The sequence below is a fragment of the Colletes gigas genome, unplaced genomic scaffold, assembly GCF_013123115.1.
Source record: "Colletes gigas isolate AHSC1104 unplaced genomic scaffold, ASM1312311v1 Colletes_gigas_Sc00034, whole genome shotgun sequence".
NCBI classification, from domain to species: domain Eukaryota; kingdom Metazoa; phylum Arthropoda; class Insecta; order Hymenoptera; family Colletidae; genus Colletes; species Colletes gigas.
Window position 1 is genome coordinate 1,478,905 of NW_025106663.1, and position 26,986 is coordinate 1,505,890.

General features: G+C 38.0%; 1 protein-coding gene across 2 annotated transcripts in view; it reads right to left on the reverse strand.

Annotated features, from left to right (window-relative positions):
* LOC122402239 (division abnormally delayed protein) overlaps nt 1-26,986 on the reverse strand; it is an 80,591-nt gene that overhangs the window by 33,435 nt on the left and 20,170 nt on the right. For both annotated transcript variants that reach the window (XM_043404862.1, XM_043404863.1), the window contains exons 3-4: nt 23,375-23,945; nt 22,919-23,120 (exon numbers count right to left, since the gene is read on the reverse strand). In XM_043404862.1, the coding sequence (XP_043260797.1) occupies nt 22,919-23,120; nt 23,375-23,945 (773 nt within the window). The remainder of the gene's footprint in view (nt 1-22,918; nt 23,121-23,374; nt 23,946-26,986) is intronic.

Consider the following 26,986-nt stretch of genomic DNA (forward strand, 5'->3'; position numbering starts at 1 on the left):
TATTTTTAACGCGAATATTTCAGTTTCACAGTGTGGCGAAAAAAAAATTTGATTTGTTGTGCATTGGGATCGATTCTTTGAGTGTTTCTGTCGCGCGTTACTATTCTTCCCGGTGGCTTTGCGAGAAACAATGGACGAAACAGGCTCGTGTTTAGGTTTTTTGGCGCTCGGAGCAACAATGGAATTGGTAGAATTCCGCTCCAAAAAACAATACAATTCTCTGTCTGTGTTTCGTAGAATCTCTCGACATGTTTTCAATGAAATTCTATTTATCAAATTGCTAAACAACAGCTGAGGACTCAGGTTGATTTTAATTTATTATTAACACTTTACCGACCGATAGCCTATTAATCGACTTTTTTACCGGCCAACACTTACCGACCGATAGCGTATTAATCAACTTCTTTACCGACCAACACTTACCGACCGATAGCCGATTAATCAACCGCTACCGGTCGGTAAAGTGTATCTCGCTGTGTCTAATATAATGTCTGACATCGAGAATAGAATAAATATGAAATTAGGGAAATCAACGCTGAAATTTTGATCCCGTTTTCAGTGAAATTCTCAAATTGATCAAATTATACTTATTCCATGGATAAGCTGAGGTCTCAGTTTCATTTCTAATCATACCTTCGTGCAACAAAGTTCCAAGAACTGAATCATATGTTGCGTCTGGACTTCTCGGAGATTACAGCAATGCAGATAACGATTACTTTCAGCTCATTCTATGAAATCGATGAGGAAGAAGGTTTGCGTCACGTCCTGGAAATACGTTCGCGACACTGATCAGGAAAGTGATCGAAACAAAAAAAGAATCTGAATCTACCGTTATACTTATATTAGAAAAAAATGTAACAAAAAGGACATTGACTCGAGTCACTCTAGTAATCACCGGAACACGCACCATTTCAGAGAGTCTCACGCAATAATTCCAAATGAGAAAGAAGATTGACGGAATCAGCTATTAATTTAACTAATTATTATCGCTACTGTATCCGGAACGAACTTAATACTATATCATTAAGCTCGACATTGTTAATTGCACAGGATGTTTCGCCATTAACAAGACATCCAATTATCCCCTTTGCCGTTAAATATATATGGAAAATTGCGATTGCGTACGTCATCCACGCTTTCGAGTCGAAAGCTGGAGGGAACCTGGGGCAGAAGTCACGTCAAACTTGAAAAGGTCAGGCGGTTCTCAGAGAATCTAAACCACAAAACTTCCTCTCATTTAAAAAAAAACTTCTAAATAATGATAAATAAAAAAATTGTAGAATATTTTGATTCGAGGCTATGTTTTCCACAAAATCAAAGGTGAATGGTTATGGTTATGGGCTCTGAGTGCAATAGTTGGGACTCCAGCACAAGTAGAAAAGGAGATTAATGGTCAGACGTGACAAGTCCCATTGAATTTCGAGCTTGTGTGACAAATTATCAAATTCAATTATCTTGAGAATTTTTTTTAGCTGATATAAAATTTCAGAGTGATTTTAATATGCTTATTTTAAAAGTATATACTGTTTTTTTTAATTAAAATTAAATAGGTCTGTGTGAATTGCATTTATGGTACTTGAACCCAGAATATGAAGAATTATTTTTATTTTGATGCAAAGTAAAAACGATAATAAAAAAGAAATTATGTCAATATTGATTGTAATTGACCCCTGCAACCATAAATAATTTTTTTGGGGCGATTTGAAATTTTGTAATTTTGTCCAAAAATTAGGGAACTTACTCTAATTTTTTTCTCGAAAATGGCTAGGATTTCGGGATTGTGTCTAATGACCCAAAATGATTGTAATTGACCCCTGCAACTATAAATAATTTTTTTAGAACGATTTAAAATTTTTTAATTTCATCGAAAAATTGCACACTTTCTCGAATTTTTTTCTCGAAAATGGCTACGATTTTGAGGGTATGTCTAATGACGAAAAATGATTGTAAATAACCCACGTAATCGAAAATAATTTTTTTAGATGGGTTTGAAACTTTTCATTTTCATCGAAAAATTTAGGCACCTACTCGAATTTTTTTCTCGAAAATGGCTAGAAATTCGGGATTATGTCTAATGACTAAAAGTGATTGTAATTGACCCTTGCAACTTACAATAATTTTTTCAGAACGATTTGAAATTTTTCATTTTAGTCCAAAAATTAGGGAACCTACTCGAATTTTTTTCTCGATAATGGCTAGGATTTCGGGGGTATGTCTAATGACCAGATAGGATTGAAATTGACCCTTGCAGCTGATCATAATTTTTTCAGAATGATTTGGAATTTTTTAATTTTGACGAAAAATTTCACAGTTTCTCGAATTTTTTTCTCGAAAATGACTAGGATTTCGGGATTATGCCTAATGACCCAAAATGATTGTATTTGATCCTTGCAACTAAAAATAATTTTTTTGAGACGATTAGAAACTTTTCATTGTCGTTGAAAAATTTTTATTATGTTTATTTTAAAAGTGTATTCTGTTTTTTTTAAATTAAATTTAAATAGGTCTGTGTGAAGTGCATTTATGGTACTTGAACCCAGAATATGAAGAATTATTTCTATTTTGATGCAAAGTAAAAGAAATAATAAAAAAGAAATTATGTTAATATTAATATAGTCTAGATTTAATACTAGATAACAGGAAATAATAGTAAATAAAAAATGTAACGTGTCTTGTGACTCGTCAGAAAAAAGAACTAAATAATTTTGACTCAATTTTTGAAAATTATGAACAAATGTAATTATTATATAGAAATTATACTTTTATTAAAAAATTATTGCTTTTAAAATAATTTGAGTGCTTCGAAATTTGAGTTAAAAAATTCCATAAAAAATAGAAATTTAGTACACATCACTCAGCAATAATAAAACACGAGAAAATGAATTTTGTCCCCTAATGCACGCATGCTCTCGTCGATTATTAGCCACGTCTGCTAAATGCAAAGCTTCCACGTCATAGCCACCACCAAGGGGTTGAATGGTGGTAGTTAGAGCATCAAAGGTGGCGAGAGGGTGGAGTATCTCCGTTACCCCGGTTCTGCTAATCATCTTTCCAAGCTCTGGAAAATGCTACACGGGAAAGTTCATCCCCCCCCCGGAACCATCAGAGTGGTATTAAACGCATATCGATCTCCCTTTGCATCTTCACAAAATCGGGGAGCTTTCTCGGTCCAAACAGAAACACAGTTCCACCTATTTCCAATCACAATTCAAAGTTGCAATTCAAAATTAATGTTTCAAATTTATTTTTCGTAATATACGCGGGTATTTCTTTGAAACTCAACCGATGGGGTTTTAATTTCACCCCTGACGGGCCTCTGGAACCCCCAAATCCACTCTGGTGGGGGTAATTTAGGAATGAATCCAGAATCTTCGATCGAGAGTGAAATTTCGATAAAATGTAGATTTCAAAAATTCAATTTAAAATCTTATTTCCCTCGAGCAATTTTTAATCAGTAATCGTGATACAGTGAATGATGGTTGCCCACTGTTACACGTATTAATTTCTAGAGGCAATTAAGCGCGAGTGGATCATAAACGTGGGGAACGTTTATCGACGACTTTATTCCACGCATCTTTCGTCATACACGATTGAACAACTGTTATAGGGTGTTAAAGTTGGCGCTGATACTCTGATTCAATCAACTGAGTCGTTAATTCCATTAATATTCCTCAAAGAAGACCTCAATTCTAAGGATGATCGCAAGATTTCAATATGAGACTTTGTATCGCATTAATTTGAATCATCCGTGAATTCTAGGTGTTTCACAGGTACAGAGATTGGCGCTAATGCTCTGATTGAACTAACTGAGTCGTCAATTCCGTTAATATTCCTCAAAGAAGACCTCAATTCTAAGGATGATCGCAAGATTTCAATATGAGACTTTGTGTTGCATCAATTTGAAGCATCATCCATGAATTCTAGGCGTTACAGATAGTGATTTCTACAAAAATTGATGCTCAACCCTTTGCACCTCTATGTCGAGTCTGACCCGACATCAATTTTTATCTTTGTCGAGTCGAAAATGAAAAAACACAACAATAATGTAACTAAAATAGATATTTCATTGTCTTTGTTTGTTCCCCTATTTATTGAAATTTGCCCCACTTTTGTTGGATCCCAACACTTCATTTAAGAGAAGAAAACTCGTACAATTACGTCGACTGAAGACTAGACTCTGTCTGTTTTTCGGTATTGCAGGCGTTTCTATGTTATTGGTAGAGATGGGTAGGGGTAGGGACGATGATCAAGGCATAGTGTGACTCAGGAAGGGCACGAGGTTCAGGAATCAGGATGAATAAGTATTAGAAATCTGGACTAGGATGTTTTGGACGAGTAATGTTTGCGAGCTGACGGAGTGGTGGTCATCCAACACTCTTTAGCTAACGTAAATCTCAAATAAAACACTTGAAAGCTTTGAGAAGCTTCTGGTAACAAAATTCAACTATAATTCGGAGTGCAAAGGGTTGATATCCCACGATCTTCAGCTTAATCGACCGTAAATCTCAAGCAATGGACCAAGAGAGCTCACAATTTTGACTGTTAATACGAACTCGATCGTTTAATTGGGTATTGAGTAGGAATCATACTTAATTATGCTTAACCAACTGGTAAGTCTCGAGCAATAGACCTAGAGAGCTCACAATTTTGAACGTTAAGACAAGCTCGATCGTTTATAATTGGCTATCGAGTAGGAATCATACTTCTCGCGCCTTTTTGATCCGTGGTCCCCAAAGTTGGGCCCCCCGTTTGCCTCGTACCGTATAAATCGCAGCCAACAAGAAGAGGCAAGGACAGGACGGAGCAACAGGACGGAGAAGAAGTAATCGTTCCCCGGGTGCAAGTTCGTCGATCGGCTGGAAAAATCGTCGTCAATACGTCCCGCAGTCACATGGCAACAGCAATCTCTCCGGCTCGCCATTCTCCCACCTTCTGGACCCTCCCCCCGTCGGTTATTCCGTCCTCCATCTTGGTTCCTCGCGTCTGGCCGATTAACGAGACGGATGAGGACGGAGCACGCGGTCGAAGGAAAAGGAAGAGGAAGAGGGACGACGAAAAGAGAGTCTAATAAGGGGGAAAAGATGGGCGATGCTGGAGAAAAAAGATACTTTCGTGGGACGAGGTAAAGAGGTACTGAGGAGGTAGGAACGACAGAGACAACGATGAGGACCTGAAGGAGCAAGAGACTCGAGCTGAGAGTGGGAACAGTTCGATGTGTGCGTGTGCAAGGTTCCTTCGAGTATAACAGGTTCGCTCGAGCTCCCTTTTTAAGGAAGACTCGACTCTCCTTTCCCCGCCATGTGAGTCTCTCTTTCTCTGACGAGTTTAAGCGTGCACGCGAGAACACACATGTACATACGTGTCCTCTGCTTTCTCTGTTCCTCCGTTCGCGGCTCCTCCGCCTTTCCGTTTCGCGTAGGCCAACATCAGGCCCCCTGGTCACCACCGGAGACTTAATACGTGTCTTTCGGGAATTCCTGCCTGCGAGACTCGAGGACCCGGTTTCCACGGCACTCCCCGTAACACCGGGAGTTATCGAACCGAGACGATTTCTTACCCCCCCCCCACGAGAAATTATCAGTCGGCGTGTTCGGGGCAATTAAAAAGATTCCAAGGTGGTCCGCGAGACTATTCTTCGACTATTCGAAGGGATTAAGAGCAAAGGGAAGGTACAGAGTGATGAATAGACTGGGGTAATGGTGGAAAGTCAAATATGTGGGATAATTGGACTATAGGAGGTGATAAAAATGGGGAATTGGACCATTTTTATGGAGAACTCACTTTAGGGGGTTGAGGAACGAGTTTTTCGAATATTTTTTGAATTTTTATAGATTCTTCGGTAAAATACGCGTTGTTTGCAGCTTGAAAGTTTAGAATCCTTCAATTCGAGAGGGAGTTATGATTTTTTATTTTTGGGAGAAAGATATATAGATTAGGATCTTAGTAAAGAATTTTTTTCTCGAAAATGAGTAGGATTTCAGGGGCATGTGTATTCACCAACAATTGTTGTAATTAACCCCTGCAACTAAAAATAATTTTTTCAGAATGATTTGAAATTTTTCATTTTTGTCCAAAAATTAGGGAATCTACTCGAATTTTTTTCTCGAAAATGGCTAGGATTTTGAGGGTATGTCTAATGACCAAAAATGATTGTAATTGACCCTTGCAGCTAATCATAATTTTTTCAGAATGATTTGAAACTTTTCATTTTCGTCGAAAAATTTCGCATCTTCTCGAATTTTTTTCTCGAAAGTGGATAAGAATTCGGAGGTATGTCTAATGACCAAAAATGATTGTAATTGACCCTTGCAACTAATCATAATTTTTTTAGAACGATTTGAAATTTTTTAATTTCGCCGAAAAATTTCACACATTCTGGAATTTTTTTCGCGTAAGTGGGTAAGTTTTCGGGGGTATGTCTAATGACCCAAAATGATTGTAATTGACCCCTGCAACCATAAATAATTTTTTTAGAACGATTTGAAATTTTTCTTTTTCGTCGAAAAATTAAGGCACCTACCCCCTGTCGATTTTTCTTAAGAATTCGTTTTTCATTTTTAATAATGTTGTTTGGCGCGCTACAGAAAAATTGTTTAATACTTTTTAGTAGGTACCCATGAGCTCTACTTCTGACAAAAATTTCATTGAAATATATTCACTATTGTAGGAGTTATAGTCGTTTGAAAATTGAACCATTTGTATGGTTTTTTTTTTTCATTTTACGGGGTTAGGAACCAATTTTTCGAGAATTTTTAGAATTTATACATATTCTTCACTAAAATACGCGTTGTTTGCATTTTTGAAAATTAAAATCCTTCAATCCGTTCAGAAGTTATGACATTTTAAAGATTCGCATGAAATTTCGGGCAAACATTTCTGGCCAGAAATGATATTTTCGGTAAAGAATTTTTTTTCTCGAAACTGCGTAAGATTTCGAGGGTATGTCTAATGACCAAAAATGACTGTAATTAACGCCCACAATAGAAAATAATTTTTTTAGAACGATTTGAAATTTTTCATTTTTGCCCCAAAATTTAGGCACCTATTACAATTTTTTTCTCAAAACTGCGTAGGAATTCGAAGGTATGCCTTATGACCAAAAATGACTGTAATTAACCCTCACAAAAGAAAATAATTTTTTTAGAACGATTAGAAATTTTTCATTTTTGCCCCAAAATTAGGGAACCTACTCGAATTTTTTTCTCGAAAATGGCTAGGATTTCGAGGGTATATTTAATGACCAAAAATGACTATAATTGAGCTCTGTAACTGATAATAATTTTTTTAGAACGATTTGAAATTTTTCATTTTTGCCCAAAAATTTGACCACCTTCCTGAATTTTTTTCTCAAAACTGCGTAGGATATCGAGGGTATGCCTTATGACCAAAAATGACTGTAATTAACCCCCACAAAAGAAAATAATTTTTTTAGAACGATTTGAAATTTTTTAATTTTGCCCAAAAATTAGGGAACCTACTCGAATTTTTTTCTCGAAAATGGCTAGGATTTCGAGGGTATATTTAATGACCAAAAATGACTATAATTGAGCTCTGTAACTGATAATAATTTTTTTAGAACGATTTGAAATTTTTCATTTTTGCCCAAAAATTTGACCACCTTCCTGAATTTTTTTCTCAAAACTGCGTAGGATATCGAGGGTATGCCTTATGACCAAAAATGACTGTAATTAACCCCCACAATAGAAAATAATTTTTTTAGAACGATTTGAAATTTTTTAATTTTGCCCAAAAATTAGGGAACCTACTCGAATTTTTTTCTCGAAAATGGCTAGGATTTCGAGGGTATATTTAATGACCAAAAATGACTATAATTGAGCTCTGTAACTGATAATAATTTTTTTAGAACGATTTGAAATTTTTCATTTTTGCCCAAAAATTTGACCACCTTCCTGAATTTTTTTCTCAAAACTGCGTAGGATATCGAGGGTATGCCTAATGACCAAAAATAACTGTAATTAACCCCCACAACTGAAAACAATTTTTTTAGAAGAATTTGAAATTTTTTAATTTCGTCCAAAAATTTGACCACCCAAATTAGCACCTTGAGCGTTGAAATATAATTCTGAAACGCTCTGTACATATCGACCAAGTATTTCAAGACCACCTACTGAATAAACAATCGTTTCCAAGGGGCTCGAAAAATTAAAAAAAAACCACTCGATTATAAGTCTGGGAAGTAAGCGGGTCAAGCTAATAGGCTATGCGCGACCTATCCGTTCCTTAGAAAGTCGTTATAAAATAGTTCGTTCCATCGACTGGAAACTGACACACAAGCTGACCCGTTAATCTCCAGTCAAGAAAAACGTGTCTGATCAGATTATCACCAATTACTCTGGCTAATGCAATTTACTCTGAATTCTATTTGTTGTTTCGATCGATTTTGGCGAATCTCGTTAATAACACAACAGCTCTAAATAATCTCCTTTTGAGATTAATTATTCTGATACTAATTGTTCTCCAATCTGACACACGTCTGAAACGATTCAAATTCAATTTGCAACTTTGTAATTCAAATGCTTATGCTTATACTATCACGTGCTCTTCTCAAGAGAATGAATCATTCGTGGTAATAATCAACAAGGTCCCAGAGATAGCAAAAATCGACTGTTCTAAGCAAACATTTTGGTAAAATTCAGCAAGATTAAAGAACAATTATTCTGTTATGAATAATAATAAACTATCACGTTTTATCGTCAGAAACTTCGATCGAAGCTGAAAGAATTTAACGATATCCGCCATAAAGCCTTCCAATTTAGTGTCCCGTAATCACCAGGCTCTTTAAATCAACCGATCCTGTAGCAATACATAGCATGAACATAGAATAATCCACAACAGAGATTACTCAAACCAGTTTTTAACGCGAAATTTACATCTTCTCGATTGCTTGGTCACCCGTGGCAGAAAATAGAACGCAAAACAGCGGTGTCAGAACGTGAAAGATGCATTTCAATCTGTATGCTAATAGTAAATGTCGATAAAACGATCCTCCCTCTCGCGACAACCTCGATGCCAAGTTTCCTTGGATCAAAGATTGATGTTCCTCGATCCAAACCGTCTTTAAATAAGTTTCGAGTGTGTCTACAAACCGAACGTGTTCCTGCGTCCTCAGACTCGGCGCAGAAGTCGATCTCTGGAGCACTTTGAATCCGTTCCAAAACGTAAACGTTCCCAAAAAAAAAACTGTGTCGAATTTTGAACTCTGACCGACTTGGAGGTGCTAGAGTTCGCGTTCGAATTCAAGTTTGCCTCTTTTTATTGGGGAAAATCGCGATAATTCCAAGTAGGCACCGAAAATACCGATGGAGGAATGGGTCATTGATTCCTCGAGCGGCATCGTGCCAATACTTCTTCATCCGCCACCTCTTCCGCCTCGTTTTCCTCTTTTTTTCGGCGGCCTCTACGCGTCGTTCTTCGTGGGTCGTGGATGCCGGATGATTATATCGACCGCGTAGGAGGCTGGAGCGACGCCAGGAAAGTCGCGGCTAAGTCCGTTATACGTACGCTCCGGCAAACAGACAAACACGCGTACCGGGGGGGGGGGGGGGGGACGAAAAAATATTTATTACTTGCAACCGGGATCAACTCCCCCGGATACAGTTTCTCGAACCTGCGGCAAATTTTCCATTACGCGTGGCGGCCATGTTTGATGGTCGATTGATCGTGAGGAGGAGTCAGGGTAGCAAAAAGGTGGGATTTTTACTCGAAATTGTTATTGGGTACTTGGAAAATAGTTATTGATAATATTTGTGTAATAAAATCACGATTTTTTAAGGAAAAAACGAGGTTATTTTACGTGATTACTCTTGCAGTGGCCGCCATGTTTGATATCGACTCGAAAAGTTACTGTAGTATTATTTAAATAAAGGGGGATTTTTGGGGAATTTTTAAACAAAATTATTATCGTATACTTGGAAAATAATTATTGATAATATTTCTGTAATAAAAATACGATTCCTGAAGGAAAAAACGAGGTTATTTTGTGTGATTGCTCTTGCAGTGGCCGCCATGTTTGATATTTGGTTGCTCGACTCGAAAAGTTACTGTGATATTATTAAAAAATAGGGGGATTTTTTGGGAATTTTTACTCAAAATTATTATTGTGTACTTGGAAAATAAGTATTGATGGTATTAGTATGATTAGAACACGATTTTTGAAGAGAAAAACAAGGTTATTTTGCGTATATACTCTTGCAGTGGCCGCCATGTTTGATATGTGGCTGCTCGACTCGAAAAGTTAATGTAGTATTATTCAAATAAAATGTGATTTTGGGAGGATTTTTACACGAAATTATTATTGTGCACTTGGAAAATAAGTATTAATAGTATTAGTTTGATTAGAACACGAGTTTTGATGAAAAATCTAGATTATTTTACGTGATTAGTCTTGCAGTGGCCGCCATGTTTGATGTTTAGTTCCTCAACTCGAAAAGTTACTGTATTATTATTCAAATAAAATGTGATTTTTGAGGAATTTTTACTCGAAACTATTATTGTGTACTTGGAAAATAATTGTTGATAATATTTCTCTAATAAAAACACAATTTTTGAAGGAAAAAACAAGGTTATTTTACGTAACTACTCTTGCAGTGGCCGCCATGTTTGGATATTTGGTTGCTCAACTCGAAAAGTTACTGCAGTATTATTCAAATAAAATGTGATTTTTGGGGAATTTTTACTCAAAATTATTATTGTGTACTTGGAAAATAATTATTGATAGTATTAGTATGATTAGAACACGAGTTTTGAAGAAAAAACAAGGTTATTTTACGTGATTACTCTTGCAGTGGCCGCCATGTTTGATATGTGGCTGCTCGACTCGAAAAGTTAGTGTAATATTATTCAAATAAAATGTGATTTTTTGGGAAATTTTTACTCAAAATTATTATTGTATACTTGGAAAATAATTATTGATACTATTAGTATGATTAGAACACGATTTTTGAAGAGAAAAACAAAGCTATTTTTCGTAATTATTCTTGCAATAGTCGCCATCTTTGATATTCGATTGCTTAAGTCGAAAAATTACTGTAGTATTATTATAAAAATTACTGATAATATTTCTCTAATAAAAACACAATTCTTTAAGAAAAAAAAAACAAGATTTTACGTCATTACTATTTTAATGGCCGCCATGTTTGATATGTGGCTGCTCGACTCGAAAAGTTAATGCAATATTATTATAAAAAGCTGTAACCTTTTGGGAATTTTTACACAAAATTATTATTGTATACTTGGAAAATAATTACTGATAATATTTCTCTAATAAAAACACAATTCTTTAAGGAAAAAACAAGGCTATTTTTCATGATTACACTTACTGTAGCCGCCATGTTTGATATGTGGCTGGTCGACTCGAAAAATTACTGCACTATTACAATAAAAAGCTGTAATCTTTTGGGAATTTTTACACAAAACTATTATTGTGTACTTGGAAACTAATTACTGATATCATTACTATAATAAAAACACAATTCTTCAAGAAATAAACAAGGTTATTTTTAATAACTACTTCCAGTGACCGCCATATTTGATATTCGATTACTCAAGCCAAAAAATTACTCTATATTTTGTTGACCATCCTATCCCACAATTATAATTAAGTATTTGGAAAAACAATAACTAATAAAATCCTCAAAAACAGGATAATTTCGCATAATTGCTTGCAGTATCGTAACAATACGAAACCGATTATATCAATCGAGCCGTAATATGATGCAAACTATATTAAATTTAACCGAGTTCACACGAGGTTATCTCGCCCAACGAACAACATATTTTTGTTTACGAATTATTTAGCAAAATTAAAATTCGATCTGAATATATCCAAATTGTCTTATTCAGACGGACCACACTCGATGCTCGTTTAATTGTTTGTTAACTGGTTCGAAAGATAACGCCTGTTCTGTGTGCAATAAATCACAGTATCAGATTGTCGGTCAAACACCGCCTGGAGCATTGCAGTGAGAATTTTGATTGTCTGAGGAATCCAATACCGATCTGGTGGCCGAAATAAAAATTGTTATTCGTTCCAGTGGTTACTCGTGTCGGTGGTTACACCAGCAGATATTACGGTCAAGATTTGGATCGGCTCGACAACCGGTTATGCATTTCAGGTTCCATTTCGATTTCGACACGAGTTTCTCTGCTTTTACCGCGGACGCGAGGCTCTGTGCAATTTTATTACGATCGATTTACCGTGCAGTGCATCGACGATAATTATTGCAAGAGCATTAGACATACGATCCAAGGCTCCTAATTAAGATATTGTTGCGCGGAGCGCATCCATCGACGCTTAGAGGCGAATAAATCAACAACTCCTAAAGGAATCGACTACTTATCTGTTGCATCTATCAGCCAACTAAATTGCACTACACAGGCCCCGATTATCCGGGAGAGTATACGGGCCAGACGTATTACGTTTCACGTTTAATTAACCGACAGCCCCGATGCCATGTAAATGCACACGCGGATATCGAGCAATAATCTCTCAACTATCCAGTTTCAATTAATTAATGATCGTTAAAGTGAGAATTGCACCGATTCTTTCGAAAGCTAACCAGTCCAACGTTTTCACTCGAGAATAAAACTCGAAAAGAAAGGGAACAACGAGAACATGGATCTTGGCGAGGTCCTCGCGGCTTCCGATATTCTTTTCCGTGCACGTATGACAACGACATGATGTCGGTGCACCAAATTGAATTTAACTGCGAATTCCTCGACAGTTCAACCGGGCGTTTCCACCACGCGACGCGAAACGTCGACTCTAACTGGCTGAAACGGCCTTTTGTAACGACTGTGTGCAAATAATTGCGGGGAAAAAGGACTTGTGATAACGTGGAATGATAATAAAGAATTTTAATTTTAGCGTAATTTCACTGAAACGTGGTGAGAGTATCGTCAATGTAATGGCGAGATTCTCCCGAGGAAAATGAGTACAAACACGACACCAATCGGACAATTTTTAATTTTACAAAATTGAGAATGTTCGAAAATAGTTTGAGTGTGTCAAAGTGTGACGAGAGTGTCGTCAATGTATTGGCGAGATTCTCCCGATGAAAATGAGTCCAAACACGGCACCATTCGGACAATTTTTAATTTTCACATGATTGACAATTTTTCAAAACTAATTTCAGTATGTCGAAATTGAAAGTGGTCCGAATGGTGTCGTGTTTGGACTCATTTTCATCGGGAGTATCTCCCCAATGCATTGATAATACTCTCACCACATTTTAATTCACCCAAACTATTTTCAAAAATCCTGAATTATGTAAAATTAAAAATTGTCGGAATGGTGTCGTGTTTGTACTCATTTTCATCGGGAGAATCTCGCCAATACATCAGTGATACTCTCGCCATACTTTAACCTGACCAACATAATTAAAAGTAAATTTGATCGTGTAATTTTAATTTTAACGCTGTTAGAGGAGAATCCTCGTTAAGGATTTTGGATCGGATAAATCGAAACGGCGCTGATAGGAATTCCAGACGAAGGAGAGCAAGCAAACGAGCCAAAGGCACGGGGGAGGAGCTTCGTATTGTACGAAGATAATAGAAAACGAAGAAAGAAGCAAGAAGCACAGAGAGGTGGAGGAAAGGAGGAATACTAGGAATAATAACGAGGGATTATGATTCTTTTGCTGGAACCGTAGATGAAGAGAGACAATGGCTCCTTTTTCGCTCGTCCAATTACCGGAACGCTTGAGAAAAGCGCCCGTGGAAGTCACTGGGCGCGATCGAGAGTACAGGAAATGAGGTCTATGGGCGATGCTGTTCGTACATAACAATGCTTTGTATACCGTCCGTGGCAGTAATCGATCGTTGAATAACTGTTGTTGTAATCAAATATAATTTCGCGATAGAAGCCTCGAATGAAAAAGATTAAAGGCCTGAGAAATAATAACCGTCTTTGGGAACCAAATGATCGGTAAAAGAACGTACGAGATTCAATTCTTTTGTCCACGATGCATATTCTCTTTGACGGGATAACATCTCGTGTGTATGACGAATGCTACTGTTCATCATTATGCAACTATTTGTAAAAAGATGCAAAAAAAAAAATACAATTTTTCTTTCCATTGGTCAATGTTATAAATCCACAATGAAAATTATTGTCAATGATGGTATCAAATTGCTCTGAAATACTGTTCGACCTCCCTTCGGCTGTATTCGTATTGATTAGGTTACATAACGTGATTACACTTATTACGGACGGGGAGGATCAATCAAAATGTTCCCGCGGTGATACAACATTTCGTTCAATGATGAAATTATTCAATAGAAAGCTTGGTCGATCGAAAGTGGCAAAGATCTCAGCGTGTATAAATTTTAATCATTCGCAGGGATCGATCTTACGATCTTTCGAATGTTGATACTTTGTTAAGTAACTAAGTTTCTCTAAGAAAATTTTTTACTGAAGGTCACGTTTTGCTGGTCAGATTAAAATATGGTGAGAGTATCGTCAATGTATTGGCGAGATTCTGCCGATTGAAATGAGTACAAACACGACACCATTCGGACAATTTTTAATTTTACACAAATTGAAAATTAGGCAAAAATTAAAAGTGGTCCGAATGGTGTCGTGTTTGTACTCGTTTTGATCGGGAGAACCTCACGAATACATTGATAACACTCTCACCACATTTTGATCCACTCGAACTATTTTTCAAATATCCTCAATTACGTATAATTAAAAGTCATCCGAATGGTGTCATGTTTGTACTCGTTTTCATCGGGAGAATCTCGCCAATACATTGATGATACTCTCATTGAGAATACTCAGACTCAATTACTATTTAATAAAAAACAACAAAAAAAATATTTTCTAGTAAGATAGAACGTTTAATTCAGTACGGAAAAAATAAAAAACTTCACAGGGGAATCCTCCCTTGAATTTGGGTTCAAAGGGCTAATTGGGTCCCGAAGTACCAAGGCCCCGAGTAGCGACACGGGGTCGTAAAAAATGACTGAGAATCGGGGGGGGATAGGGGACCAATGACCGTGGGCTGATTGAATTTTCGCGCGAATTAACAAGGGCGGAATGGCCGCGTCGGTCGAGGAGGCTGAATAACGCGAGGAACCGCGACACAATCCGAGGCGTTCGGAGAGAGGTGCACGCATACCAACACAGATAAACTTGCCCCGGAGGACGCGGGGTGAATAATAATGAGAGACACCGGCTCGCGAAAACACCACCTCGGGCGTCTTTTCGTAAAAGGGCCGTTAAGGTGCTACCTTAACGATCCCTTAGGTCCCTCGCCGGGGTGGGGCCAAAGGCCACGTGGAATGCAGACACGTAATGCAAGCAGAATGCGCTCACGGTCTGCCGGCCCGGGGAATTATTACTGGATTCGAGAGGACCCACGGGACCCCCTGGGCGTGGGTTCCGAACAGACGCGGGCCCCTCGTCCGTGCATAAGGGCAGCCCACCTGAGAATTCCTAGCGACCTGCTCTCGCTTTCTGCAACCTGCGTGCAGAAAAAACTGCAACTTCTTCTCGACCTCCTAATATTTCACCCAACGAAAAAGGAACACGACAGATATTATCACTCGATGCACCTGGTTTTTTTTTAGTAAAAAAATTAAGAAGAGGTGTTGAATTTATTCCAAATTGTTGTTGGTTGTCATTAGATTTAATTATCAAATATAATTTTAATCTACTGAGTTTTAATTGCCACCATGGGGCGTGGTGGTAAGGTAAGAGACTCCCACCCGGTTGACCCAAGTTCGATTCCCCGGGATGACTAGAAAAGATTTTTCTCTTAATATAAATGGTTTTTAATGATGAAATTCCATCTATAGAAATATTAATCATACCAATTAATATTTGAAAAATTATCATCGTACAATTTATAATTAATAATTATATATCGAATGATAGAATATCGTATGAGGTTGAGATCCCCGAAAAAGTCCTGATGCAAATTCGTAAAAAGTATTGTTCCCTTAAGAAAACGCGAAAAATCGATTTCCCCAAAGCGTTAGACATCCCTCCTACACCCCCTCAAGGCGCTCCGTCCCATTTCCCTCGGTTGCAATTTCTCCCCCGTGGAAAACGAACTTATTTGCCGAGACAATTCCGTTTGACGCTCGCGGTGCAACCGTAAGTATATCGAGAGTGTCTGCTAACCTTCTAGTTTCGCGTTTCTTCTCCAGTCACTTGGTCTTTTCTTTCGAGTCGAAATAAACGTCGACGCGTGGAACGCAATTAAAACTTTCTCACGACGACGGGGGATCAATTCCAGCTCAAAAGGAAACGTGTGTTCCTCCATGTTGGCTGCCCCCGTGGGTATAATCCCCGATCACAAGTGGATTTCACCGAGAACGATTTTTTATCTCCACGTTGTCGAAAACAACTTAAATAAATGAAATAAATTCAATGAAATTGACAAAGACAATTTTAATTTTAATCGGGTGATCAAGAAAATTTATATCGTCGTTAATAAATTCGTACGAAAAATTTAAATTGTTCGTTTAATAAACGATAAGATACTCCGTTTCCACGACGGAGTTTAATTGAGTATTCAGCGCGCGCGATGTCGGGCCGATTCAAGTCTGAATCAATTGTCGCGATTTCAATTTCCTCGCTCGTTAAAACGAGATTGCTTCTCCGAGGATTTCATTGCAACAGACATTAGAAATTATGTTGGCAATTTTAATGTATACGACCGTGCTCCTTGGAGAGTTCTCAATTGTTCCGCGAAATTACTCTGACAAAACGCCTTCGAACCATATTCCAGTCTTGAGATATTAATACTTTCATAGTGAATGATGAGCTGAGGATGTTTGTGCATTTATGGGGAATTTTAATTCTCAATACGAAAATATTTAGGGGTTGAAACAACCCTCTAAGAAGCTTCCATTTTGTTAATTATATTATCAGGTGTGTTCTCATTTTTTTTTTTTTTTTTCAAATGATAAATTCATGAAATTAATCGACTGTTTTACCGACCAACGCTTACCGACCGATATTAATCAACTGTTTTATCGGTCGACGTTTACCGACCGATAGCCGATTAATCAACCGCTACCGGTCGGTAAAGTGTTAATAAATTGTTTTCAAGGATTCTGAGCGTAGCCAGTGAGAATATCTCGAGACTCGCAGTGGATAGAAACTTTATGGACGCGAGAAACGCGTCCAATATAAGGCGCGAAAGAGCAAACAGCTTAACGAAGAGATAGAAACAAGCCAGAATGTACCAAGGGCGCGGAGTAAAGTAGCGAAGAAGGTCTGGCGCTGATATTCGCGAAAATATACTCGGAGGCGAAGTATTCCAATGTAATCAGCCCCCGAAAAGCTTCTAATATCGCGCAGGTGCTTTCACCCGGGCGGGAAGAGCTATAGAAAACGCGGGGGCTGCGTGGAATACCTGTATTAGAAGCGAGCGTTGAGCCCCTGGCGCGTTGCGCGAGGGAAGAAGCTCGGATATATAGTCTGATGAGTTTCTAAACGTTGGACGACGATGAAAATGCTAAATAATCCGCCGTTAGTCCTGCTCGACGGAGCGTGTAAATCGTTTAGGTTGCAGTGTTTCGCAATTCGACCTGGATGACACTGTTCCATAGGTTGGTGTTGCGGAATCAACCGGCTATGAGTGCCAATAGTATTCTTTATTCAGTTTGCAATACGCGAGGGGGGATCAAGGATCGACCTGAATGTTGCTATTTTGACATGATAATTGTCGGAAATCTTTTTACAGTTTGCTATTTGGGGTAATATTTTAGCAGGATAAATGAATTTTCAGGTTATTTGGATTTTTTATTTAGAATTAATTTTGTTGCTTTGTGGGAAATTGTTAGGATACCACTGGAGGTGTTAAAACAGTATGCAAAACCAGTGGTAATAGCAAATAATAATAATAATACCAGTAACGATAGCAATAACAATAGCAATACTAGTAAAAATAGCAATAACAATAGTAACAACAATAACAATAGCAATAGCAATGGAAATAGTAAATAATAATAGCAATAGAAATGGGAATATCAAATAATAATAGCAATAGAAGGGACAATAATATATAATAATAGCAATAGCAATGAGAAAAGTGAATAATAACAGCAATAGCAATAGGAATGGCAAATAATAATAGCAATAAGAATGAAACTAGCATATGATAATAGCAATAGAATGGGAATAGCAAATAATAATAGCAATAGGAATGAAAATAGCATATAATAATAGCAATAGCAAATAATAATAGCAATAGGAATGAAAATAGCATATAATGACAGCAATAGCAAATAATAATCGCAATAACAATGGGAATAGCAAATAATAATAGCAATAGGAGTGATAATAATATATAATAATAGCAATAGCAATGGAAAAAGTGAATAATAACAGCAACAGCAATAGGAATGGCAAATAATAATAGCAATTGGAATGAAACTAGCATATGATAATAGAAATACGTTGGGAATGGCAAATAATAATAGCAATAGGAATGAAAATAGCATATAATAACAGCAATAGCAAATAATGATAGCAATAGGAATGGAAATAGCATATAATAATAGCAATACAATGGGAATAGCGAATACTAATAGCAATAGCAATGGGAATAGTAAGTTATAATAGCAATAGCAGTGAAAATAGCATATAATAATAGCAATTTAATGGGTAAAGCGTATAATAACAGCAATTGCAATGGAAATAGCAAATAATAATAGCAATAGGAATGAAAATAGTAAATAATAATAGCAATTCAATGGAAATAGCGAATAATAATAGCAATAGCAATGGGAATAGCAATTAATAATAGCAATAGGAGTGAAAATATCATATTATAATAGCAATAGGAATGAAAATAGTATATTATAATAGCAATACAATGGAAATTGCGAATAATAATAGCAATTGCAATGGAAATAGCAATTAATAATAGCAATAAGAGTGAAAATAAGATATAATAATACCGATAACAATACAAATAACAATACCAATAGGAATAGCGAATAATAATAGCAATAGCAATGGGTATAGCAATTAATAATAGCAACAGGAGTGAAAATAACATATAATAATACCAATAACAATACAAATAGCAATACCAATGGGAATAGCAAATAATAACAGCAATAGAAATTAAAATAACATATAATAATAGCAATAGCAATAGGAATGAAAATAACATATAATAATTGCAATACCAGTTATAATATCAAATGATAATAGCAATACCAGTCCCATAGCAAATAATAATAGCAATAACCAGTTATAATATCAAATAATAATAGCAATACCAGTTATAATATCAAATAATAATAGCAATAACCAATTATAATTTCAAATAATAATAGCAATACCAGTTATAATATCAAATAATAATAGCAATACCAGTTACAATATCAAATAATAATACCAATGCCAATACCATTATCAAATACTAACAGCAATACCAATACCAATACAAGTCCCGCCAGCAAAACGAAGCTCGAATATCAATTATCCAATTTGATATTCCTCAAAACCCACAAATTCATACCCTCAAAAAATTTTTCGTTTGCCAAAATGATCAAAAATCGCCCTATTTTTCCCTCCGTTTCAAATATACTGGCAACAAAACGTTCCAACAATAAACGTTTCCGTACAACGAAACGCACTCTGAGTCAGATTCGCGTATCGTGGACTCGAGAAACGATACCGTAGTTATTATATATTATACCACGTATTCTTTTCTCTTTTAAATCGTCTCTTCTTGGCCATCTTCTTGATACGAGTCGTTCAAAGTGCATTGTTACGACGTCCCTTGATGTCAGCTCGCCTATCGTGCGCAGCAATACGCGGCGACCGTGGCCGGACCGATCGCTCGCGGCGAAATTTATTGCTCGGATCGGGATTTATAGCGTGTATTCGTTCCGTTTCTAGCCGTTGCATACACGTCGTATCGCCTTTTTCTTCCGTTCGCGTGCATTTTCCATTTCGACACCCGCGTGTCGATCATCCGGCAAAAAAACAGTCGCGACTGATCGCGAAAATCCCGAGACGTCGAACAGGGAGATAAGATTCCTACAACGCGGGTCCCCCAGCGCCCCTTCGTTAAGCTGAAACCGGATCGAAGACGCTTCTACTTAGAATTTAATATGTTTTTAAATTTTATGGACCCTCGCGACCATTTCCTACCGCTTTATCCGGAGGAAATACAGTTAATAGTAAAAATAGTACACTCCCTGGTACGATAATTACGTACCTGATATTTTCACTTTTTCTTGCTTTATGATAGGCTATTTTTTCATACTAATTAAACTGGTTGCTTCGGATGGGTATCTGTAGATTTTATGGGACAATTTAATATCATTGGCTTCGCAGATAACCCTAGATTACTAACATTTTTTATCCAACCTAAACGACTCTCTTTGAGACGTTCGAAACATTATCAATATTTTTCAAGTTTTACAAATTATCATATCTATTTTTACGAGTCGTGTTCGTGCAAAATTCCTAGCGCTGTTTAGCCATGTTTAGCATATCAATAATTTCGATGATTAATGCACCTACGTGATAAACGATATCGACGGAAATTACTATGCAAAGAACAAACCGACAATGAGGGCTACGTGATGTGTTGTGTACATGGTCGGTGTAATAGAAATCATGCGACATTCCTGCTCGAACGTGGCTACTTTGTCGAAGCATTTTAAAAATGGCGACCGTGCATTTTTGCAAATTTACAATTTATAAATTTATATTCATTTATATTAATTTATATTCATTTATAGTAATTTATATTAATATTTATATTCATTTATATTAAATTGTATATCTATAATTTATAATTTATAAGTTTGCATTTGTGAAATTGATTTGCTCGAACGCTGTAAAATGAAGCTACTTTAATTATTATTTAATGAATTTCTGATGGATGGCGAATTGGAGAGGACTGGGGGGGGGGGGGATTCCGGCCATCTGCTTTAAAGGATGTGGCTTCAACATGGCGGCTGTTCGGCTCATTACTTTAGAACTGTAAGAGCAATATAATCGGATATCAATTTTATCGGACGTTGGATTGTACGACAGCGAACCTTGCGGTAGACAGCTCCGTTCTCTATCTCTCACTCCATTAGATTTTAATCTATGAAAAACCTACAGAGAGAACGGAAGACTTCCTCTCCATGTTACGGAACATGTGGATGAAACGTACATTTCTCGAAATTGGATGATAAAAATTACACCTATAAAACAGACAATTTTAATTAAAAAAAAAAATATTTAAATTCTCAAAAAAAAAAAAATTTGGAATGCAAGAGAATTAGGGGCATTATTGCAATAATTAAATTAGGAAATGGATAATTTTAATTTCCCCCAAGAAAGTGACGGAGTGTTGGGGTATTATAGTGATGTTTTTTGCGAGTTCCAGAAAAGTCGAAACCGCCCTGGGAACGTGGGTTCGCGCCTACACTTATGGTCGTTCCTAAATTCAAGATTATGCGAGTTCGGTGGAACTTGTTCCGATCGTTTATATTAACAAGCTCTAATCCGCGAGGGATTTGATATATCGCGACCGCAAATTGGCTCTGTCTGTTTCCCTCCTAAATAAAAAGCGAATTTATGGAAATACGTACAATGCACCTTGTGGCATAATGCACGTTCCGGCGAGTTCCGCGCGTTCCTCGCCTGGCAGCGTTAATATCAATAACAATGAAAAGAAAAATACAACGGTGAAGTCCCGCAGGTAGACGCCGCGATCCGAATCGAGACTGACAAAAAGATCAAAAGAATTCTCCAACGGTGCTCGAGAAATCGCGTGGAATGGTCGCCATAAGCGGCGCCGTTTATTTTACCCGGGAACGCCTAAAAATTTTAAGAGACGTCCTCCTTCTTTCTACATACCGGGTGTGCCACGTCTCACACAATTTATTCACGGAAAAATGGCCCGACATTCTTCGAATACTCGTTCGAGGAATTTTTTAACATTAAAAATAGAATATTCTTGCAAAAAGTCAGCTAACGAGTTAGTCAAAGCCGTACGAGTCTGCTTCCAGATCCATGTGGCACAAGGACGATTGGCAAACTGCACGAGTGCGTTTAGGCTTATTTGGCGCCGTGACGCATAACAGGCGATAAAGGATTCCTTCGTCGTCAGGAATTTCATTTGTTTTTCATTCAGAGTTTCACATATGAAATTAGCCCTGAAGGGGGGATTAGGTGACAAGGTTAAAATTTGAAGTTTTTGGATTTCAATTTTGACTGAAAGTCACGTTGATGGTCAGATTAAAATGTGGTGAGAGTATCTTCAATGTATTGGCGAGATTCTGCCGATAAAAATGAGTACAAACACGACACCATTCGGACAATTTTTAATTTTACATAATTCAGGATATTTGAAAATAGTTTGGGTGAGTCAAAATGTGGTGAGAGTATTATCAACGTATTGGCGGGACTCTCCCGGTGAAAATGAGTCCAAACACGACACCATTCGGATCACTTTCAATTTCAACTTACTCAATTAGTGTTGAAAAATTCTCAATCATGTGAAAATTAAAAATTGTCCGAATGGTGTCGTGTTTGGACTCATTTTGATCAGGAGAATCTCGCCAATGCATTGATAATACTCTCACCACATTTTAATTCACCCAAACTATTTTCAAATATCCTGAATTATGTAAAATTAAAAATTGTCGGAATGGTGTCGTGTTTGTACTCATTTTCATCGGGGGAATCTCACCAACACGTTAATGACACTCTCATTGAAAATACTTAAACTCAATTACTATTTAATAAAATATTTTCGCATGGTTTAAGGGTCCCTCTTCGTATTCTCAAAAGTCTAGTAAGATAGAGCGTTCAATTCTCCGCGAAAGAAATTATAAACTCCAAATTTTAACGTCGTTACGAATCTCCCCGTGTGAGCTGGATGATTCAGTAAGGCGATAGAGATTCCTTTTGGCGGGTACTCACCTTCTCCCCTAGCGCCGGCCCGTTCTCCATCGCGTGCATAATGGCATCCGAAATGCGGGTGTCCAATTGTCTGACAGCCTTCTCGACGTTCAGGCACAACGGATCGTTACGACCGTCGACCGCCACAACGAGCCTCTCGACCGTTTCCACGTAGCCGGACCACGCTAGGTCCAGTTCGGACGCTGGCTCCGTCAGGCAACCTCTGCAATGAGATTATTTTTAACTTCGCGTCTCGTTTCATCCACCTCGAGAGCTATCCCACTTCATTTCTCCCAACGATTATCTTTAGCACTACGAGGGATCAGGCAACCGTGATTCAATAAGTCCCCTTTCGCTATTGGTACTATTTATTTTAACGACTATCAATGATGTTCGAACTGGTTCGATCGTGTGTGATGAAACCAAATGAAAACATTCTCCTCAACTCTGGCTGAATGTTGCTAATTGAATGCTCACCTCATGACATTGGTGCAGAACCCGATGCAGGGACTGACGGCGGGCCCGATGCCCTTGCACCTCGGACAATAGGTCATCCTGAGCAGAGCGCCGTAGCAGGCTGCCTGCTGGGGACTGGTGCCGGAAAACAGCAAGCTGTCGGTCCTATCGAGAACCGTTTTGCCAAGAGTCAATGCCTGCACGAGTACCCGCGTCGCCTCCAGGCTCTTGCTGACCGACTTCGAGACCTGCTTCGGTATCTCCCCGAACGGCTGGATTTCGTCCATCGTCTCGTACAGGCAGGTCTTGAATTTCTCCGTGAAGTCCTGCTCGTACTGGTGGGGATTCACCGCGTTGTGGTACGCGATCGGGAACAGATTCGTGAAGAACTCTATGAAACGTTCCTGGAGCATCTCGCGCGTCAGTGGCTGTTGCAACGAGTCGGGCGTGTTGCTGGGTGATACGTAATCAACCATCGCCTGGTACAGCGCTCTTATCGACGGCTTGCTCAAAACCGCCATCGTGCGATACACTTGGTCGAACAGGTTCAGCGTTTTGTTCTCCGACTGCCTCGCCAGCATCGTCACGGTCTCTGCAACCCAAAAATATAATAATTAATTTCATTTTTACCTCTCGTGAGACCAAAAATGAACGGAGATAGCGATAGTACCCGGTCTCGCCGCCAGAGGGCCACTCTTTCGACTTTCTCGCAAGCGATCGCATTAAAAGGCCTAATTTACGATTCCCGCGTCTAGGAAAGGGCTACGAAACAAAATGGCGATCCACGGAGGACCAAGTGACATTCCGTGGGTCTCGAAATGTCATACGAGTGAAATGAGGGAGAAAAATCAGAATCGGGCAGGTAAAAGACGCAGTGGGTGAGGGAAGAGAAAACGAATGGACACGTCCAATGGGCAAAAGAAAGAGCCCGTAGGAGCGTAGCAACGTCGCCCCAGCAGTATTTGCTATCCCGATCCAACTCGATTCGTCGTTCCTCCCCCCGGAGGTGGCTGATCGTCTTCCTCTATCCGCCTCTCTGTCTTCTCAAAGACTTCTTTTACCTATGTGCGATTTCAGCGCTCCTCGTTCCCTCTCGCTCCCGCGTGTATCTCATCCCACGGCACTTGAGGCCATTCCACGGGCACAGAGGAGAGAGCTTCGGCATTCCTTTCGCCGGTCATTTTATTTTAGCGCCACCGTGTGGGAGAGAACCTTTTTATCTCTCTCCCCCTTTCACTCCGGCCTCGACGACGCTCTTTCTCTCTGCGGTCCCTACGTTTCGTTCTCGACGGATTCTGCGTCCTTTCTTCCTCCACGCTTCGGAGGCTCCGTGCCGGGGCCGATGGACGACGATGATGGTGTGCTTGCACGATTCCCAATGGTGGCCACGTTCCACAGGACGGAGGGAGTGCAAAAGGTACGTGGGAACTGTACCACGCAGTGTCGTCCGTGGACCGGGCTACGAACGAGCTAAATTTCAACCACTTTCGATCCCATCGACTAAAAAATACTACTATTTTCCCCCCATCAATTAATACCTTTTACTAACACTAAAATTGCAAATTAATACTCGACTGGATTTTTGAAAATTTACCCTAGTTTTCTATAATAGAATTAATAATTTGTGTTCATTGCATTATACGTTCCTTCAAGTACCTTAAAAATTGTCTAATTTCTTTTTATAATTTTACTGTTTTTACTAACCGTGGGAAAAATTTTAATGGGGGATTCTACAACCCAAAATAAGACGAAAATGAAGAATACCAATTTTTTAATTGAGGCTCCGTTAAAAAGTTATTAACGTTTAAAGTTAAAGTGTGCAGCGTGCACGGTTCCCGTCTCACAGACGCAACTATAAACGTTAATAACTTTTTAACGAAGCCTCAATTAAAAAATTACTATTCTTCATTTTCGTCCTATTTTGGCCTCCAGAATCCCCCACTAAAATTTCCCCCAGGTTGGAACACCCTATATATAAAATAACTTTGATCTGCAAAGGGGTGAATTTGTAGGTTAATCCTGCAATGTATAACTCTTGGAAAATCTTGCCTATGTAAGAAGGGCGTATCAAAGGTTAAGTGTGGTTTATGGACCAGAATGAAAACCACCTGCGTCATGTAAATTTATTACACAACAACTCTTTCTCAGTTACGGGAGCGTAAAATTCAATTGGAACCTTAATCCATTAACTTGTTGGTCGCTGAGGGAATGACCTATGTTCTCTCATTGTTAGCGTTTCCCGCGCGTTCCTGCTACACACCACCACCGTCCTAATAAAGTTGCGACTCCTGCATTACAAGCGTACGTATACGCATATATAAATATACTAGTGTTATAATTAGAGTTGATTTACATGTATCCACGCCCGTGTCCATTCTACGTTTTACGTTCGGAGAAGTAGAACGTACCAATGGGAGCTCGTTCCCTCGAACTAACGTTTATTATGTTTTATTAACTTATTGAAACTTTGCACACTTGGTAAGATTCAGTTGTGTAGTGATCTATCATTATAATTTTAATTTATCAAGTGTCAATTACCACCAAATGGGGACATTTCTTAATTCCTTTGTTTTCCCAAATTTTTATATTTTTGTACGCGTTAAATATTTTAATATTCACAAAGACACATCATTTAGAAGTTAATTAGTATACTTATGTATGAATTTCATAATTAAAACTTATTTATATTAAGAGAAAAAAACTTTTGTAGTCATTGGGAATCGAACACGGACCAACTGGGTGGGAGTCGACTACTTTACCACCAGACCCCATGGTTTTCCCTCGAAATAAATGTTCTTTAATGAATTAATTCAAATAAATAATACTGCAAATAATTATTCCTCTAACGATCAAAAAGATTCCTAGATCGTTTATACGAGTTGGTAGGGTTAATTAAGAGAACTGAATCAAAGTGAAACCGGCATAGATGAAGATACGACAGGTGCGTCGTTGAGGCGTGCAAACACGGACCATCGTATTTTGTCATCTGCACGAAGTGGCAGTTTTACAACAACGCTAGGCGCACCGGTTCGGTTTAATTACGTACGGACACGCAAAATAGGAAGAAAGAAGAACCGCTTCGAGAGCACGGGCGAAGTGCTCTTATCCGTTTCAAGTGGTGCCAAAGAGCTGCGAACACGTCCACTCGTCCACCAGAGAATAATTATTACTGAAATAATCTGGGCTCTCTTAACAGCTGAACCGATCCCGATTAATATTAGGGCAATTAATTATTAGTTATCGGCGCTCGTACGCTCGACAAGACTTCAATTAACACGATTATTGCCAACGAGAGAACCTTTCAATGGAAATCATAATTTTTACCTTTTTTCTGAAGAGAAAAAAAATTTTATTTTGCAAGTGGCCTTCATCAACTTTTTCAATGGAATTATTTCTCGAGAAAGGCTCGTTTTCATTAAAAAAAAAATTGAAAATCATTTCTTTATAAATTGTGAAACTATTTTCTAATTAAAAATTGTTTTTAAAACAATTGTGACTCTATCTATTGTAAAATGTCTCGTGCTGAGATGTCTAAAAATTTAACAGTGACAAATTTGTGTACCAGACAGAAAAAAAGGCGTCTTAGACGGGTGAAAATTATTATTTTAGCGCGCCACTTCAAAGCGTTCCCCG